Source organism: Ceratosolen solmsi, unplaced genomic scaffold (assembly GCF_000503995.2).
Source record: "Ceratosolen solmsi marchali unplaced genomic scaffold, CerSol_1.0 scaffold23, whole genome shotgun sequence".
Taxonomy (NCBI): Eukaryota; Metazoa; Arthropoda; class Insecta; order Hymenoptera; family Agaonidae; genus Ceratosolen; species Ceratosolen solmsi.
This window is the reverse complement of record NW_011948430.1, coordinates 2,300,655-2,321,690: the sequence shown is the minus strand read 5'-3', so window position 1 is coordinate 2,321,690 and position 21,036 is coordinate 2,300,655. Positions and strand designations below refer to the sequence as shown.

Here is a 21,036-nt window from a genome sequence, read left to right as displayed (position 1 = left end):
AATTTATAAGGTTAAAAGAAATAAATAATTTTTCTGATAAAAAAAACTTGTTGGTACAACTATGTTGGTTGCTACGTAAACTTAATAAAGATACACCATAAGTTTATTGTGGTTACCATGACTTTATAACGTATATTTTGCTTCATTTTCTTTATAGATAAAATAGTAAATAAAAATAAATAAAACGTATATTTTGCTTCATTTTCTTTATAGATAAAATAGTAAATAAAAATAAATAAAACGTATATTTTGCTTCACTTTCTTTATAGATAAAATAATATTTGTATTTCCAGATCGGTAAAATTTATGTACATTACAACAAAAAAAAAAAAAAAAAAAAAAAAAAAAAAAAAATTTGAGTGATTTAAAAACAAATCTGCACAATGAATTACTTTATTATAAAATTAAAAATACGCTTTTCATGTACACGTAATACATATCGATTTAATTGAAATCAAATAGATTCAAATATATAAACAAATTAAAATATTAAAATACATATAATATAGACGTATAGTTATTACAATGATTATAATCAATGAAGAATTTGTTAAAAGAAATTTTACAAAGAAATCAGATTTAATCGATGAATCATATTTTTTCATAATTTTTCATAAATAAATAAACAATAAATTCTCATTTAATATCAATTTGAAACATTCTTAAATAAGCCTGTCTATTGTCTATTTGAAATTATAAATAATTATTAAGAAATTCCTAATGATAAATCCAAGTATTTTATTAATAATCCGTAAAATAAACTTCTATAGAAATTAATATGTAGGCATATATTTATGGTAGGAAAAAAATATTAAAATTTTGAAAATCCAAATGTCATCAGATGAGAATATCGGCAGAAAGATCGCTACAATAGAAGCCAATGGAATTTGGAAATATGAAAAGTTTTGTCAAGCTTTATTATTTAAATAGAATTATTTTCCATTCAAAAATCCCAACTGATAACTAAAAGAGCTTAATAATATAAATAAAATTATTTTAATTTGTAATCTCATTCGCAACAAATGAAGTATAAATATTTTTGCAATATTAACAAAATATTAAACAATAGTTGATTGTTATTATATTATATATGTGAGGATTAATGTTTTTCAGCACTCTGAAATATTTGCATTTTATTATATAGACTATAATTATTCAAAGTTGGAGAACAATAAAATATGCAATTAATGGAATTTAATCAAAATTTCGAGCAGTTGAATGATACAAATTCGCCACAGAATATTAGTCACTCAAAATTATTTAGATAGTATAATCAATAAATAGTAAGAGGACGCTAATCTATATGTACATTCAATTTCCCGCCACAATTGCAATTTTTACGTTTACTAATTGATACACGCACTTGTAGCCGTCTATCAGCAATTAGAATTTCTATAAATAGATTTCTATAAATTGACGGACGCTTAGCGGGTAATCTCAAAATGTTGAAAATTCAAGATATAATAATGGCCTTAATGAAATATACCCTTAAAATATTTCAAATTTCAGATTCAGTTAAAAAAAAACACAGATTTTTATATTATCCGTTATAAATCAAGATTCTTTCTATTTTAGGAAATTAATGTCAAATATAGATGAAAATTATGAATTTAATAAACAATAGCGAGCTTAGTATATATTAAGTCCTTCCTAATAATCGATTTGAGTTAAGTATTCGAAATGGATTTTTTAGCCATTAAATGAAATTCTTCTTTTCCAGATCTGTACAAGACATTAATTAATGACTCATGGTAAATCACAAGTCGTATTATAATTTTATAACTATTACCTAAATATGAAATACTTAACTTGAACTTTAAAAAATTCAAGTAAATAAATTTTGGTTAACTATTTAAGATTTATGATTAGTTAAAATTATACTATAAAAATTAATTCTACTTTTTAAATAATAAACAAAATTATGTTGAAAAACAATGAGAATGATTTTCCATAAACTTCAATGAATTTTAATGAGAATATGTAATAATATTTAGTGTTTAATCAATAATTAAAATTAAAGTGTCGATAAAAGAAATATTTTACTCGTTTGTCATAAAATAAAAACTAATTCACATTCTATGAATACACGATATATATATATATATATATATATATGTGTGTGTGTGTGTGTGTGTGTGTGTGCGCGCGCGCGTGTGTGTTTAAAATAGTGAGCGAGTGAAATAAAACTGCCTGTCTCATTTGAAAAGTTAATGTATCAGTCGAACGACATTCTTAATCAATAATTTCACATATCAATACAGGTGGTGCTACAGTACTGTAAATTTGATTTTTTTTTTTCATTTATTCATTTCATAATGGAGTTTTCGATGAAGACATCCGCAGTCCCCCCCCCTCCTCCTCCTCTCCATGACATCCAATATCCCGGCCTATTCGCGATGTAAATGGTAAACAAACAGTAGAGTCGCAACAGTTTCATACACCTGCGGCCCCGTGGTCGATGAGACTTGCATGACGTACGCTCGGTCAGACATAGGACAATGAGTAAAATAGACAGTAAAGCTCCTTTTAAGTACGAAAGACACGATAATGCGGAGGCACGCCGTGCAAACACGCTATGCAAATTTCATCAAAGCACACGTGCTGTTATTCGGACACTACGTGACTAAACGATGATGACACTCCCGGGGGTAGAAGCACGCTCTGTCTCGCACGTAATACGTTATCTGCATTAACTTTAATAACTATAAGTCTATTTTGCGAAATGGCGTTGTAATTCGACATTACATTTTGAAATAAGCTTTCGGTCGTTTAATCCCAATTAGAGGTATACTAATTGTTATTTTTAATCATTGATAAGCTCATCACTTGATAAATTTGCATGAGCATTTGTGGTAAACTCGGGTATGATCACGTCGATTTAACTTAGAGTTTTAGAGTTTTTTCGAATACCTCCAGCGTAAGCAATCCGATTCTATTACCTCTAGGTACTTTGGTTGTTATTTTACTTCTGTTTTTTTCTCTACATTTATTTATTTATTATTTATTTATTTTTTTATTTAATTTTAACTATTATTATTATTATTGTTATAAAATAATAAAAAAATTATCGAATCCGGGCTTTTTATTTATCTTTGCTTTTCTTCAAATCATCGATTACCCAGTAACCAGCAAAAAAAAAAAAAGATAGATAATCTAACCTTTAAAACTTACGTGTATGTAGATACATACATAGACATACATGATAAACAGTTTCTTTTTATTTTTTTTTTTTTTTTTTTTTTTTTAGTAAGAGCCATTAGAAGAAAATAACAATACCATTGGTTATTTGGAAGAGAATAAATGCGAAATATCAACAAATAGATAAAGTTTGTCGTGAATCAAACGGAAAGGTAAAGCATATTTACAGTATTAAATTAATCATCCATGAAGAAGAATACTTACCAAAATTTTCTTGCTTGAAAATTAGTAAAAAAAAAAAAAAATTCCTTGGCACTCGGAAGGGGAGGGGTAGGGAGAAGTAGTAATTTTTTCGCACTTACTCCCAATTACGAAATTAAGAAATTACGAAATTACGAAATTACGATTGTTCTTTATTACTAGGCAATTTATGTAGTTGTATTTACGCGTATAAGCAATCTCACTTACCGTTCTCACAACCTAGTCCACACTATATTGTATTTACGTTTGAACGTGCACGGCTTGGCTTGCACGCGCACGCGCACATATATAGATATATATATATATATATATATATATATATATATATTAAATAAAATGTGTTTCCGCAATCATGTACCTGCTTGATGCTGTGTGAGTGTTTTGCTTCTGCATGCACTCTCCGCAGTTCATCTATAGCATTGATACATAAGCTAGACTGGTATCAACGATATTTTATATCACAATTTTATTCTTCTACTTGCTTACTACTGTTGCTCAAACGCACTTCTTACTGTCTGTAATAGGTAATTATTCTCCATTTATTTTCAGTATTTTTATGCGTGAACACGAGCACTACTAACGCTACCGAGAATTTGAAGCGAAATTTCTCACCCTTTCACGAATATAATTTGTAAGTTACCTTTCTAATATGTGTTCCGTCCACATGCATTACGCATGCATCTTTACATACATACGTATGTATATGCACATATAATATACATATATATATATATATATATACGTAAGTGTGTACGCGCTCGCGCGCGCAAACATATATGTATATATATATAGATATATTTTTTTTTTTTTTTTTTTTTTTTTTTATATTAATTAACTAACCTAAATTACTGTGGCAAATGCAAATGTTTTATCAAATATTTAAAAAAAATTCTCCCTTCTAGACCATGCGAGCTTGGATGTTTCATTATTGTAGTCTATAATTAATACGTAAGAAAATATTTAGAAGATAATATAATGTCAGATTCATCTGAAAACAAAGAACAGAGTGATAGAGAGAAAAATGTTAATGATGAATATTTGGAACAAATATCATTGGCTAATGGTAGTAAAACAGATCCATTAATTAAAGATGAAATAGCATCTTTAGCGTTAAATACTACATTGAATGAGACCAAAGACCAAGATAAAGACAATAAGATTGAAATTGTAGAAGAATCGACTAGCATTGAAGAGAAAAAAGTAAATTCGACAGAAAATGTTGCCAAAAGATCTAAATCCACCGGTATGTCATGCCTAACAAATAGTTTTTAATTATTACTTTTATTATTAATCATTTGTATTGTTTATTTTGTTTTAGATCGAGCAGAGAGTAGTACCTTATGTAAATCTGATATCGATTGGGATCACGATACTAACAAAAGGCAAAAATTAAATGACTGTCAACCAAATACTTCAACAAGCGATAGTAATATTCGGGAAAGCAGTAATGAGCAAAAATCTAATTTTCGCAAACTCGAATCTAAATTCAAAAAACGTAATTATCGTAATCAAAGCAATTCTAGTGATATAGATGATTTAAATGACAATACAAGATCAAATCCTAGCATACGAGAAAAGTCCAGTTCTTCAGAATCCATTCAACAAGATACGAAAGACAGTTCCGACGAACGAAGCGAAATCGCCGAAGGTACTACGTTTCCTTCATAATCATATACTTCAAATAACCAAGCATTTTTAATTTATTCAATTTTACTAAATTTCTAATTGTATATAAAAATTATAAAAAACATATCGGTGGTATAATAATTAAAGTAGGCATTTGCCTTGTATAGTTATAAGACATTTTAAGTTATAATTTAAATTCAAATTATTTTTCTAAGATTTAAGCGCTTTCAATTGTCATATTTGAATTAGGAATTAATTATTATTATCAGTCGGAAGAAAAGTTTAGAAAAATCTAATATTTCTCTAATTACAGTAAGTGTATTTAAAAGATTTTTAATAAATTTGTATGCAATAAACAGATAATGCTGAATCAAACGAATGGACAACAGCTAGTGATGATACAGATGAAATGCCAGGTATTTTACAAAAAAAGCCAACAAAATCTGACTGGTCTATCTTAAAAGACGTGATTAATCGTCAAATCGGATCAAATAACTCAATTCCATTACGATTTTATAGTTCACTTCTTGCAGTTCAACGTTTAGAACTTATGTACAAACTCGAAGAACATAATGTAATTTTTTAATTGTTTATCGTTTATACATTAAATTTTACATTTTACATTTGTCTGAAATATTACAAAGATTTAATTATGTAAATTTACAAATTTAATATCAATTTATATTATGTATCAAATAATTATAATGTTTTTATAACATTTTAGGGCTGTGTTAATGCTATAGGTTTTAATCAAAAAGGAAATCTTCTTGCAAGTGCCTCGGATGATTTAACAATTACAATTTGGGATTGGGCTATTGGAAAAAAGCATATAGCACTGCAAACTGGTCATAGAAGTAATGTTTTTCAATCTAAATGGTTACCTCTTGATATGGAATATTTTGTAGTATCGTGTGCTCGTGATGGTCAAGTGCGCTTAATCGATATTCGAACCAGTGTCAGTCGAAAATTAGCTAAACATCGGGCAGCCTGTCATAAAATTAGTACCCATTTAGATTTACCTCATTTAGTACTCTCCGCTGGTGAAGATTCTAAGATCTTATCAATTGACATAAGAGAAAGTAAACCATCAATGTAAAGATGAGATTTTGTTGTTTCATTGATTGAGTAAATTTAATAATGGAGATATCGTTTAATCTATTTTTTATGAAAAAAACTTGTATTTCTAGATTACAATCGGTCAAAGATAATGATCAAGAGGTTGAACTTTACAGTATTCACTCAAATCCTTTAAATAATTTTGAGTTTTGCGTCGCTGGTCGAACGCGTTTTGTTAAAATATATGATCGTAGAAAACCTACAATTCCTTTGCAACAATTGTGTCCAAAACATTTAGTAAGTAGTACTTAATTATAAACTCTTTCTCTCTCTCTCTCTCTATATATATATGAATCAGAAAAGAAAAGATGTAGTAGTTTGTAAATAATTATTTGTATATATTTTTAATCAAGTTGTCAGAAGATCAAGCGCATGTGACGTGTGCTGTTTACAATCATAATGGAACTGAAATTGTAGCTTCTTATAACAATGAAGACATATACTTATTCGATACCGCAATACCATATCAAAGTGGAGATTTTGCTCACAAATATCAAGGACATCGAAATAGTGTTACTGGTAATATTGATTATTTGACATATTATTTAACAAAGTCATTAATAATACAATAAGTTTCATTAAAATTGTACTAAAATTTTAATCAATTTCATATATTAGTGTAGGTTAAGCATTTTTTTCATTTTATAGTTAAGGGTGTTAATTTCTATGGACCAAATAGTGAATTTGTGATATCTGGATCAGATTGTGGAAATATATTTATTTGGGATAAAAAGACAGAAGCGATAGTTCAGTGGATGCTTGGAGATCGACAAGGAATTGTACAGTGTCATTAACATTTATTTAACACGTGACGAATTTTAATAAGTAATTTAACAATATTTTGTTTAGGTAAATGCTTTAGAGCCTCATCCTCATATTCCAATTTTGGCAACAAGTGGTCTTGACTCTGATGTAAAAATATGGGTACCAACTCGAGAAGAACCACCTAATATTGAACAACAATTACAGTCCGTAAGTGTTCATTAAATTTTCTTTATTTATACAGTGTTTAAAAACTATTGATATTGAAGTTCTATTGGTTAGTGTGTTAAGCAGAATCTAACGCCTAGAACTAAGAATATTGAAGATGCAGAAAATGCTTTCGATGGGCATTTCTTGTGGATAATGTTACGGCATATTCGCCAAGCTGATCGACATAGGGTAAAATACTAATTTCATTATTTTTTATAATCAATGTACTAACCCTTATTAAGGGCTCATTCTACTGTGGCAGGTTGGAATTATGAACAAATTTTGTGCAATATTTGAAAATGTTTGTCTCTAGAAATGTACTCGTAAATTTTCAAGATCAAATACAATATGGCTTGGTTGTTAATAATTATCATTGAAATGATATTTAAACTTGAACGGTGTTAAAAAAACTTGAAATGCATTTTTCTCAAATCGATTTTATCACCTGCAGGCTGATTTTGAAAACATTACTTTAATCGAAACAATCCGAAACTCTATATTTGGTTTAATTATCATAGAAGATAAAATCAACCTTCTAAGTTATAAATTATTATATTTTTAGATTAAAAAATATGAAGATCAATGAAATTTGATAAATTTTATTTGAACTTATGCTATTTTATTATTGTGTTTTTTTTTTTTTTTTTTTTTTTTTATTAATTGGCTATGGCTTTTGAAATAGCAAAATTAATGTCAATGAATAATATTATTATATTTTCTCTTTATATGCATGCATTTTTCCAACATCATGTCTACACCGAAGAACAATTTTGTTAAGAAAGTTAAGTTTTATGAACTTGTTACATAAGCTAAAAGTACTTAAATTTAATATAAGAAAATATTTTTGTATCTCTTAAATGTTGAAAAATAAATTAAAAAGAACAATGTTCTTAAGCTATTTGTTATTGAATTATGCTTTATTTGTAAAACATAAAAAACAAAAACAAAAACAAAAACAAAACATAAAAATCTATCGTTTTATAATGCGTCACAGTGGAATGGACTCTTAAATTCCTAAAATTATAAACAGTTGCTGCCCATAAATCTAACTTATTGATAGACATTTATTATATAAAGTTGACCACTTGATATTATAAAAATTCCCTTTGCAAGAATTGCCATCTGATCATCGATGGTCGGACCTGGTTTGGACAGGTGAGTTAGGTAGGCACGCATTACGATGTAGCAAAATCTTACTAAATACAGACCCCAATACATTGAAAATAGTCTTTAATGTGCGAGTATACAGTATCATTGTAAAAATAGCAAGGCCAATAAGATGCAAAATTTAATAAGAAAATTCAAAGACAAAGATGTCTTCCATATTTGCAAAACAAGATTAGGCCTTTCCGAGAATATACCGCCCTGAAATTGTTCAATAATTTCAAAAGATGTATTACTCTACGTGTTCATGTAATTTAGCAATCCTTCTGAAAATGATATTGGTTTTGCTTGGAACGGATGAGCCGGCAGGTAGATGGCTGCTAAAAATATGATTGTAACACCTAGTGAAATCTAAAGGGATAGTAGCGGTAAAACAATATCGAAAAGCAAGAAAGAGCAAAGCGAGCAAATAGAACTCTACGTAGGCTTGGACGTCACCTAATCGAGATTAGTGAGAAGCATCGATGAGAATGCAAATTCACTTAGGATGTGGAAAGTCTTGTTTGTAACGTTAAGTTTAATTTAATTGGATTGTTTATTTGGGCACCCACTACCCATGCCACCTACTACCCTGTTCAACCACCCCCTTAGCATTTACCAAGCCGTTAAATTGCAATTAAATTGTACGTTCTCAGATCCTTTCAATTTCTTTATTAAAGCATTTGCAATTATATTAAAATTCAAAAATTGAATCGAGATTTATTTAATATGGTACAATTTTTGGTGTTGTAATTGTATATTATACTGTGAAAAAGTTATGGCATTAATTCTTTCATTTTTAAATTAATTTGTTTAGCAACTTCTTGTAAGAATAGACAATAGAAACCAAAACCATGATTTCGATGATGATAGTGATATTGATATTGGCAATGATGAAGACGTTGGAGATTTTAATGAAAATAATGATGATGATGATGATAATGATGATTATGATGATGATGATGATGATGATGATGATGATGATAGTTCTTCCAATTCAAATGATAATTCTAGTGAAAGTGATGATCACTTTGAAAATTAAGATATTCGATAATGTTGATAATATATATAATCATGATTTTTTAAGTTACAATAAATACACGTTTATAAATCAATACTATTGTAAATTGTTACTGATACACTTTGAAAAGATAAACATTTATTTAATTAAAAAAATATTAAATAACTATAAAATATCATTCTTTAACAATGTAATACTTCATACAATTATTTATTTGTAATGCAAATTAGTAATGCTTTGGTTGTTTAAGGACAATCATTAAAAACTCTTGTAAATAAAATTAAATTTACTATGGTACTTAAATAATTTATTTTCATTTTTCAAATAAAGCTGTACTCCAGCAATTTATAAAGACTGAGTTACTAATAATATACATAAAATAGGAATGTTAAGCTTAACCAAATATGAAGTTATAAAATTTAACATGTAATTATAAAAAAGAAAAAGAAAAAAAATGTATAATTTAATAAAAAGTTGTTTCACAAAATAATATACCACAATATGTTTTATTTTGAATCAACTGTTTTATAGAAAATAAGTTTAACAAGCTAAAATATAAATATCAATAAAAAAAAAAAAATAAATAATTAACAACTTTTATTAAATACATATAATGAAGATTATCGAGAACAAATAAATATTATTTCAAAAACAGAATGTACATACAATATGTATATTTCGATAATCGGTACATTTTATTACGTATTAATTAAAAGTATACAATACGATTTTTATTTCACTAGAAACTGCATTTTGTTTAAATTTTCTTCTCATTCGGCCTAATTTAAAATTATTTATATTTACATTGAAAATTATGAAGAATTTCAAAAAATTCCAATAGTATAAGCAAGAGCAGCGTATATGTGTAAAGTTAATGTTCCCATTATTGTTGCAGCAATAGCTTTAATAAATAATGCCGACCAAGGTCCAATCGTAAATGACATTATTAGAAAATCCGAAATAAGTGGCCTATATACTGTAAGCAACAGCATACTAACAACAACAGGTACTAGACTTTGCTTTAAATCATGTCTCGACCAAAGCCAAACTAACGTTGCCGTCGTAATATGTTGAACCTAAAAAATCACTCAAAATGAATATACTTGCTTTAATGATATTAATAACTTTGTAAATAAAATATTAATTTATACACATACTAGATATATATTAGATTCCAAACTCTTCTGCATATACTTCCAATCGAACTCTGCGCCTCTAGCCCCAATCCATAACAATAAAAATCTCGTTAGAACAACCTCAGCCCCGGCCCATCCTATTCCCGCAGTCAAAACTTTTGCATGACCTTTGCCTGGTATACCGTTCAAAACTATGTATATCCCAATCAGATCGGCAATGTCGATAGTAGATTTAAAAAATTCCTAGAAATATTAGAAATAAATCATGAAATTGAAAATCTTAACTTAAAGTTGGTTTTATTCAATACGTACACCAAAAATGTCAAAGCCCTTATATCCTATATTATCCGCAGTGGGGAAAAAAGTAGCTAAAATAAGCATCTTAACAAGTTGGGTAAAAATATAAATCCCTCCAGCCTGAATACATTTCCAAAAAGCGCCATACTCGGAGCTAAGTAAAAATTAAATTTAAATTTATTATAAATAAATGTTCCTTGCAATATAAAACAATTATTATATTTTTGGAAAATAATACTTACAGTCCCGAGTATTTGTAGGTTAAGTAGTAAGGTACATAAACTAACGCTAAACAATTTCCAAAATGATACAGTGTCATATCTATTTTATTCAACGCTACCTTTTGATCATAACCATGAAAGTAATTTTAAATTACTAATAATTAGCAATAAACTAATCTAAATTACATTGTTTAGTGACTAAAATTAAATAAATAGTTTAAATTTGAGGAGTACGATAGTCCCAGCTCATACAAGTCTCCTTCGCAACAATTTCACTGCCGATTATCATGTGATTGTTGGTATCGCAGGCAGGCCATTGCTCGATTTATAAAGTTCACTTTAAAACTCTATTTTGATATTGTGAAGAAGCTTAATTCGTAATCTTTAAGTCGAGTCGACAGACTTGGCAATTCAAGATAAATTTTTTGTTAATTAAGTGTCCTGAACATTTATGACAAATACCTAATAAACCGTGTTGAAGACATTCTTATTTGAATTGTATTTACTTTCTTTTCATTCTTTCGCACTGTATAATCATATAATTATTAAATTATTAAAATATCATGACCAAGAACAAACGTTTATTAAACCTATATAAATTAGATATTACAATTATTTCAAATGATAGTTATAATTCAGCTGTAAATATCCTTAAGAGTTGAATATATCCAAACAATAGTCCATCATTAACAATAATAAATTTAATATCGTTTGTTAAAGAGAAAAATTTCATTGCAAGCTCATTGCATATTCATTAATGTATATGATATTTTTTAATATTTGGACAAACGTGATAAATTACTTTCAAAATTTGGATGGCATCGACCGTGAATGCTCGAATAATGCTCGGTTATTTGATCAACGGCACTTTAAATCATTAAAATACATTTATTCCATTCCAATCAGAGTTATCCAAAATATTTAATTAATTTAACGTGAATAATAATGACATTCGTTCGATGTCATATACATTGTAATTACAGTTGCGTGTGCATTCAACTGCAAGAAGCTTAATTTTATTTAACTTTATTTTATATTTATTTCTGATATATATATATATTTCAATGTATAGTCTTTACTCAATTAAATAGCCAAATTCGAATTTACTAACTTAAATTCCTGTATATATATATATATATATATGTAACAATTGACGTTATTTTAAATAAAATATTGACATTATTTACTTACATTTGAATTTGTATTCATAAACCAAATGTACATTTAATTAATTTTATAGACTTATATTGATTTATATTTGTTTACGGATATATGGAAATGTAACAAATTATATGCATTTGAAACATTAAGTCATATTTATCGAAATGATATAGACTATTATTTATTGCTGTTGTATAACTTATTAATATATTATATATGAACATAACATTTATTTTCTCGATTTTTAAATAATGTAATTTGTTCACTTATGTCCAACATTTTATTCACGCATATTCTTTAATGTACTTATATGTATATATAACTAAAGTTCAAAATAAATTATTATTTTAAACCTAGTCGGATAAAAATTTTGGTACAAATAAATTACTATGATATTTTTAAATGATTTTTCAGTTCATTTTAAAATTGTAATCGACACATTAAAAATAAATTAATTAAGATTTTTCAACATAACATTTTTTTTAATAATGCCTTATATTACTTATTAGACCACTGAACGATTCTATTTATAAATTAAAATTTTTTTGTTATTTTAATTAATTATATTACGAAGTTTACGTATTATAATTGAATTATTTTTATAATTTGAAATATTAGTAATAAAAGTTTTATGGCAGACGGTAAAATTTACTGAGCCATAAGAAGATTTGCAAAAAAATATAATACGTTTTAAACAATGTAATCTAAACGCTACTCGACAATTATTAACATTACATTAATCAATCGATTTCCATTGATGGCTAAGTAAATTAGCCATTTTTACGAAATTTTATATTTTTAATAAAATTAGAGATAAAATTAACTGCAAAAATAATGAAATATCCAAAATTCTCGTTTTTAAAGCTAAGAGGTAAGAGAAAATATATTAAAACTACTAAATATATATTTTCTTAACCATACAGTAAATGAAAAAAAAAACACAAATATATTTTGCGAGAAATATCATGAAATAGCGAATAAATTTAATAATATTGTAATCGTATTAATGAAGCAAGTCCTATAAAAGTTATATAAAATACTAAATTAATTTAATTTTATCTAAAAAAAATATAAAATAATATAAAAAGAAACTGTTATACAATTGTTAATTTGAATTAATAGAATGCGTAATGGGTACATAATTTCAGACTACAGAAAATTATATAAATTTTAAATTAAAAATCATCGACATTTTAACTCAATGAAACTTGTGCTTCTTTTCAACAGTATTTGAGGCAATTCGAGAGAATCAATATTTTTTTGTAAAGAAATCTAGGTATTTAAGAAAAAACTGGCTAGACAATTTTTTAAACTTATAAAATATATCAGTTTTTTAATGTTTCGCTAACTTTTTTATGATAAATAAAAAATAAACTCTCGACTTAGCTATTTCACCTGAAAATTCCACACAAATTTATAAGATAATGTATCATTTGAAATGCTAAATAATTTAAAATTTCAATAATTTATAGAATTAATGAAATTACAAATTTATAGAAAATGTTTGTTATATATATATATATATATATATATATATATATATATTGGCTTGTATATACTGCAAAAAATATTAAATACACGGAATTTCTCGAGTACTTTTAAAAATATTCACATCCACGTTCCAAGATTTAACCGCTAGGGGGAGGGGAGAGACTCCAGAGAATCAGATAAATTTTTTAAACGAAAGAATCTATAATAACCAAATTACAATGTGTAATAATTAGAGATAATTATTTATTTATAAAAGTCTTTGAATTAAGAAATTGATATGAGTGAATCGGATGATGACATACCACGATTAAATTCAGCAACATTGGCTGCTTTAAATGAATTTTACCAGGAAAAAGAAGAACGTGAGAATAAACTAAAGCATGCTATTGAACAAAGTGAAAATAAAAATTGTGACATAATTTTTGAAGAAGATTGGGTAGGTTGTAAGCTAATAAAAGAATATATATATAAAATTTATGTTGATTATATTACTTTATACGGACATTTTGTAGCAATTAAGCCAATTTTGGTATGATGAAAAGACAATTTTGTCTTTGACACGAGGTGCTGTTAAATCCACTCTCAATGATGGAAAAATTGCTTTAATTTCATGTCCGACATTATACAAGCGTTTAAGTAATATATCTGAAGGAAGGCAAGGTATTTAGTATTTTTTATAATATGTGTTAACTCTTTTAATTTGTTACAAATAAATTGATTTAATTTATACTCTTTTTTTTACAGTGAAGCTGTTCGAATTTGACAAACGCTTTTCTGTATTTGGTTCTGATTTTATATTATATGATTATAATTTACCCCAAAATATTCCAAACGATTTAATTGGATTCTTTGATCTTGTAATTTGTGATCCGCCGTTTCTTTCAGAAGAATGCTTAACAAAAGTAGCAGTAACTGTCAAGCTTTTGGCAAAAAATAATATTGTTCTATGTACAGGTTTATATTTAAAAACTTTTTACAATAATACACGCGCGCGCGCGCGCGCTCGTGTGTGTGTGTGTGTATGAGAGTGTGTGTGTGTGTGTATACACATATATTATTTATAATATTTTAAATCAATTTAATGAAATTATAGTATAGTGAAAGATGTATAAAGTTAATTTCAAAACACTGATAAATTGTAATCAATGCCTTAAAATTACAAAAATGATGTTTTTCAATTAAAGTTTGATCTACACTCATAATATTATATATAATATCTTTACGTAACGTATTTAATGCATGATAATATCTGAAACTTCAATTTTTCACATTAAATCCTACTTTACTACTATTTCAGGTGCTGTAATGAATGACATGGCAGGAAAACTATTGAATGTTAAAAAATGTAATTACGCTCCTCATCACAAAAATAATTTAGCAAACGAATTTTGTTGTTATTCAAATTTTTGTTTCGATAAATATTTAACATAACTAGTTTAATTAATTTTATTAAACATAATAGTTTTTATTATTTATATGTAAATACAAATTTTATATTTCTTAAAGAATATATAAAGCAATAATTTAAATCAAAGAAAGTTTTCAAAGAAAGGTATACTATTATCCATCGTATATAAATATTATAAATGAAATTTAATATTATTAAAACTAATTCATGAAAATTAAGATAGGTGATAATATTTAAATAATTTTACAAGAAAAATAGATTTTTAAAAAATTGATTAAATAGACTGTATGTATATATATATATATAGTTTTTTATATTATATTGTAATACATATTTTTTTATTTTACATAAATGTAATCCATCTCTTGTAGTATTAAAAACCTTGGTCCCCTAAAGAAATGATAATATTGTATATAGATTATATAATTAAAATTTGGATAATAAATGCAGATATTGTAATTTTTCATACCATTAACGTTAAGTAAGAAATGAAATAGAATTGAAGTACGAATGTCTAAAGTAAAAATTCCTTTAAATACAATATGTATTAATTGTTGGAAATCAGAGTTAATAATTTTCTCTTCATAAAAAATCTGCTATAATAGCTAATACACCTCTATTTGTGCATAATTAAATGCTGAATCATGACAGTGAAAGAATATTTAAAAATGCTTAAAGAAATCTTGTTAAAGTGTACTCAAAAAGCTTCTAGAACAGATAAACTTGTACTTACTATTTTAAAATCTATTTTTATTTTTATCAGACTTCGTTGCTTTTATCACCCTTTTATTATCCAATAAACAGTACATATCCCTATTTCATTAATAGATCTACTTTGTCTGATTACGGTTCGGAAAGGTTCGCTCTTCGAGAAATTGGTCTTGTCTCACGTTCAAAGCGATAACAAGATAAAAGCATATATGGCTTTGCCCTTATTTTATAACTTAGCTGAGTGCCCCTTAGTTCTCCATTCTTTCTGCTGGTTTATTTTTATCATTTTTTTTTCCTTTTCAAAACGTATGCGCGAATTTCTTATTGCTTTTTACTGAAAAAAAAATTAAGAAAAATTAATAGATATTATGGTGCAAGTGCTGATTATTTTATAATTAATACATTATTAACGTTACAAAACAATTATTGTTGTAATTAATATTCTTTACTAAAATTAGTTCTAAATACGAAGTTATAAGTTTTTCTTCGTTGTGTTATCTTTTAAAATTATAGTTTATTAAAAAAAAAATACATGTTTCTTGTAAGTGAACTGTGGTACAATAAATAAAATATAAACGTTACTTACAAATTACACAAATTAATCTGAAAATTTTTCATATTAAATTGAAAATACGAATACGAGTTTAACAATTATGATCTTCATATATTAAAACGTGAATTTAGATAGACCTTAAACACAAAAGGAAAACCTATAGAATTAAAATCAAAATGTCTCGATACTTTTAACGAGGCAATACATTAATTATGAATATTGCTGGATTCACTTCTATTTAATAGATAAACAATTTTATCACGAACAGAAAGGAAGCTCAAGTTAAAATTATTTTACATACAAGTACAGCATAACATTTTTACAAGTTTTATTTCTGATTTCAATTTAAACATTCCTCGTGTCTACGTATTACATTAGTTTATACAACAAGGTTTTATTATATGATAAATTTATAAGAAAAAAATATGCCTTGTTATAATTTATACAATCGTAATATGTATTAAACGATTTATATAATCCCTATTTTTAGATGATTTTAAAAGAATTTTAATCATCTTATTTTTATGGTACCTTGGTAATTTGTCAATTTTTTTTTTCGTACAAAATTAATATCATTAAAATAACAAAAGCGCTGAACTTTCGCCTCTACGAAATTAAATTTTATCAAGAAATCGACAATTTTATGATTAAATGACTATATAATAATGACATTACATTAATAGGGTAATAAAATTAGAAAATAAGAAATCGTTATCGCTCTGTTTTATATGATTATCGTCTGTCTTGAGAAAAGGAATCGATTCCTTTGCCTTTAATATCAAGAGAGGAATGTAAGTATGGTGGACGTCAATAGAGCAAAAGATACACAGAGAGAGAGAGAGAGAGAGAGAGAGAGAGAGAGAGAGAGTGAACAATTGACAACAATTGTTTCATCGAAATGCAACTTTATTTTTGCTAAGCGAAAACACGTTAAGTGATCGTAATAAACGCGCACCAGGGTGCGAGTGTCCAGGGAGTCAGAAATTCTTTCAACAAGTTTCCACTACAGATTGTTTAGTAAAATATTTAGCCTTTCTCTTTTGATAATATGATGAGAGAAAGGGATGATTAGAAAACGGTGATTAACTACCTTTTTAAAAAAATTGTGAGACAACTTATTTGTTTGGAAGAATTTTGTTGCTGTTGCGCGTGTCGTATCAACCTGGAATTAGCTACTTATTATTTTTACTAAAGCTTCAACATAATTATAAGAACTTTTGTTTATATGTAAATCGCGCTTAAAATATTTGTTTTCTAATTTCAGGTGCTAATGTTCGTTATGGTTGAAAGGCGCCGATCACGCGCCACAATTTCTTAATTAACGAAAATAAAAATTTTAACAAATTTAAAAGAAAAATGTTTTTATATTATATTAAAGTTGATAATATTTATTATGAAAGTTAATGAAAGCTAAAAAGACCTATCCTATTATCACAAGAGATTTTTATTTCGTTAATAAATGTGAGATGTGCTTTATAAGCACACAATAAAACGAAGTAATTTGTTCTTTTTTTGCAGGCAAAAATGTTGTCGTTAAAAATTACGAAACTATAAAGTAATAATATAGAAAATTGCAGATGCACGTGACGATGTAATTTCCGAAAAATTAATTAATTGTCATTGAAACGTATTTTTAAGGGGTTTAAATTTCTGAAGTGTAGGAGCAAATCTTATACAATTACCAGAAAGCTATACCTTTTTATTACACGTTTTTCCATTTACAAACGAAGACAATATTAAGATTATGCATTTGTTTTGTTTTTTTGTTTTTTTATTTATCCAAATTGATTATTAAGTCAATGGTAAAGCTCCAAGCTTCTCAAACCCATTAAATGAACAAGAATTAATTAAGAGTTATCTGTTTCATACATAAACTAATCGTGTAATTTTTTCACTCTTATAAATTTAAGAGAAAAACTAAAAAAAACAAAAACAAACAAACAAACAAACAAACAAACAAAACAAAAACAAGCAAAAACAAACAAACAAACAAACAAAACAAAACAAAAAACAAAAATAAAATACGCGAGTGGAATAACACATGTTTCTTTAGGGAATATCGAAGCCACTTCACGAAACTCCCTTGTAAGACAATTATAATTAATTGTCACTTAATTCATTATGCCGCGCGTAATCAGTTAGACTTTTCATATTGGGCGGAAATTTGCATGGGCTGATACAAGTTTAAGTCAATATTATGCATAATGTCTCGCAAGTATACGACATGGAGGTCGATAATGGAAGAGAGGACCGTCGATCGGTAAGAGACACCAGCAGTAATAGATGGAGGCCAGGGCCAAATAGCTAGTGGTGCTCTCTAGCACATAATGCCTCTGTTACGTGGATTATTTGAAATTCTCGCCAACGGTTCGCGGCTATGTTCATTGGCCATGGGGCGCTGAATAAAAGAAAGAAAAAATGGGACGCGCCAGTCGTGTAAATGTTTCGCGTTACGTGCATTGTAGCGTTTAATGCATGGCGCATGCGTAGTGGTAGTAAAGCGTTTATTCATTTGTCTCTATGTAACCAAAAAAGTATTTAAACAGAGAAAAGATAAGTGAAGAAGTGTAAAGTAAAGTTAAGTAGCCGTTGACTCGAACAAAATGATAAAAACTTATGCCATGAATTTAATGTGAGCGCCAAACGGAATTTGAAAAAATTCTTCGCATACTCAGCTACTTCGCGTATACGTATTCGCGAAGCTTAGAAGCTTGGCACAATTTATAGTGAGTATAGATGCACATGAACACGCACTTGTGCATTTTATTAAATATTGTGTTTATAACTTAAAAATTTCCCCCACTTGTGAAAATGCGTTTGCGTAATTTGCAAGGAGGCCACTGAAAGCCTTGTGCTTACGTGAAAGTAGTCATCATTGGAATATATTGAAGAAAATTGATTCATTCTTTAATGTAATTTTTTGCCTATTAATAAGAATAAGCTGATTTTTTTTTCATTTCTCTTAATTATTTCATAGGCTATTACACATGCCTTTATTAATTTTTATAGAATATGCATGAAGTTTAATATATATATATATATATATATATATATATGGATGTGTGTGTACACGCAAAGGGCGCGCGCGCGCGCGCGCGTGTGTGTATGCTTATACTGATGCATGTGCATATTGTCAATTTATTTAATTAAACATATTTTATTGTGTGCTGTACGAGTATCGATACTTTTCAACTTATAGTTTCAGATATGGCTGAGACAATTAAATACTATGGTAAACGTAGAAGTATCATTCGACGTATTGGATCACTGTTACCATTAAAGCCTCCACCAAAGGTTTATATTAGCGTAACACCATTGCACTCCATGAGTAGTTCTATGATAGACGATGATAGAAGTAACGATTTCTCCGATCTTAATGGTCTGGGAATAGGAAGGTATTTCGTTCTTATATTACATAAGTCATAGAATATTCATTTTGAATAGCATAATTGTATCGGATCTATTTCATTTAACTTATTTCGATTTAGTTTACATATTAAACGAAAATATATTTGTATTCAGTGAAATTTCTTATAACTCTATTACATAAGAATTTATAAATGATAATGTAGGTCGCTATCCATGTATTTTGAATATATACATAAACAACTGGCTTTGTAAAAAGTAAATCCAACTCATCTTAAGATTCAATGTCAAAAAAGGTTAAAAAAAAAAAAAAAAAAAAAATTAATTTCTTAAAAAAATGTTTAATTTTAATATTTTCAGCAATGGATTGTCTCAAAATAAACCAGATCTATTAGAACCTGTGACGTTTGGCTCGGAAATTCGTTTACTTGCATTGGAACAAGAATTGCAAGACTTAAGAGAGCAAATATCAAAAATAGTTAATCCAGAAAAACAAAATACTCCTCGTAAGATTACATTCATATTATAAAGATGTAGATATTACGAGATCAAGCAGTGCATTTATGTGTATTATAAAATATTTTTTAAGCTTGTTTATCTAAGGGGAATGAATTTGTTCAACCGCCGCCACCGCCACCTCCACTGCCACCACCAACAACGCCACACATTGCACGAAGAGCCAGTTTGCAAGAACACATGACAGAGGAACGTAAAAAGCCCCCCTTAAGTATCCAAAGATCAATGGGAGATATGTTAAAAGATATCGATAAGGTCAAATTAAAGCCAGTTGCAAGGTATAGAAATTAAAAAATTGCTTTACATTAAAAAAATGTAACTGCCATTAAAATTAATATTGAGTAATTGGCGTTACTTTATCAAATTCAGCATCAATATCATTATTGATACGAACGAATAAACCAAAAAATTAAAAAATAAAAAAAAAAGATTCACTTAGTGGATTGATTAAAAATTTGAAATAAATTTTTCAGATCACCAGGAGGGCATCCAGTGCGAACGAAACGAGAAAACAGTCCTTGCAATGATCTACAAGAAATTTTAAGAAGACGCTATTTAGCCATGCAATCGCCTGAAAGTAAAAATTCTTCGGTAAACTTAACGCTAGATGAAAGTTTTTGAAATTATATTGAAAAGCATCGAATGGTAAATAAAATTAATTAATTTACCAGATGTCTTATTAGAAGAAGGTTAATTTACAAACAGTGGAATGTTTACGCTATACCAACTCATTCCATTTTCTATTAGCAATTTACTTCGATAATTGCAAGGAACAGCTTTCCAATTAGGAAGTAACTATCTCAAAATCTCAAAATTGACTCGGACAGATGTCTGATAAATTTACTTAAAATAATGTATAAATGTATGCAAATACGTATATATAGTGATAGTATAAAGTA

General features: G+C 27.3%; 4 protein-coding genes across 4 annotated transcripts; 3 read left to right on the top strand and 1 right to left on the bottom strand.

Moving 5' to 3' along the window:
• Positions 1–4,374: 4,374 nt before the first annotated feature.
• Positions 4,375–9,352, top strand: LOC105364103 (DDB1- and CUL4-associated factor 8). The gene is made up of 10 exons (XM_011501967.1): positions 4,375–4,642; positions 4,718–5,047; positions 5,385–5,599; positions 5,750–6,117; positions 6,213–6,378; positions 6,495–6,660; positions 6,790–6,920; positions 6,991–7,113; positions 7,186–7,302; positions 9,074–9,352. Exons 1-10 carry the CDS (start codon positions 4,375–4,377, stop codon positions 9,296–9,298), a joined length of 2,109 nt encoding a protein of 702 aa, XP_011500269.1. The 3' UTR covers positions 9,299–9,352.
• A 696-nt stretch (positions 9,353–10,048) lies between these two features.
• LOC105363976 (transmembrane protein 147) lies at positions 10,049–11,419 on the bottom strand. The gene is made up of 4 exons (XM_011501801.1): positions 10,953–11,419; positions 10,726–10,864; positions 10,435–10,656; positions 10,049–10,353 (listed from the first exon to the last, which is right to left on the bottom strand). Exons 1-4 carry the CDS (start codon positions 11,027–11,029, stop codon positions 10,102–10,104), a joined length of 690 nt encoding a protein of 229 aa, XP_011500103.1. The 5' UTR covers positions 11,030–11,419; the 3' UTR covers positions 10,049–10,101.
• A 2,394-nt stretch (positions 11,420–13,813) lies between these two features.
• LOC105363975 (N(6)-adenine-specific DNA methyltransferase 2) lies at positions 13,814–15,014 on the top strand. Its single transcript, XM_011501800.1, has 4 exons — positions 13,814–14,019; positions 14,096–14,243; positions 14,328–14,537; positions 14,881–15,014. Exons 1-4 carry the CDS (start codon positions 13,861–13,863, stop codon positions 15,012–15,014), a joined length of 651 nt encoding a protein of 216 aa, XP_011500102.1. The 5' UTR covers positions 13,814–13,860.
• A 3,601-nt stretch (positions 15,015–18,615) lies between these two features.
• LOC105363974 (mitochondrial fission regulator 2) lies at positions 18,616–20,764 on the top strand. Its single transcript, XM_011501799.1, is given in 5 exon segments — positions 18,616–18,981; positions 19,455–19,650; positions 19,982–20,127; positions 20,169–20,415; positions 20,611–20,764. Coding segments are annotated over 4 exon segments (729 nt in total). The 5' UTR covers positions 18,616–18,981; positions 19,455–19,462; the 3' UTR covers positions 20,759–20,764.
• The last annotated feature ends 272 nt before the right edge of the window (positions 20,765–21,036 follow it).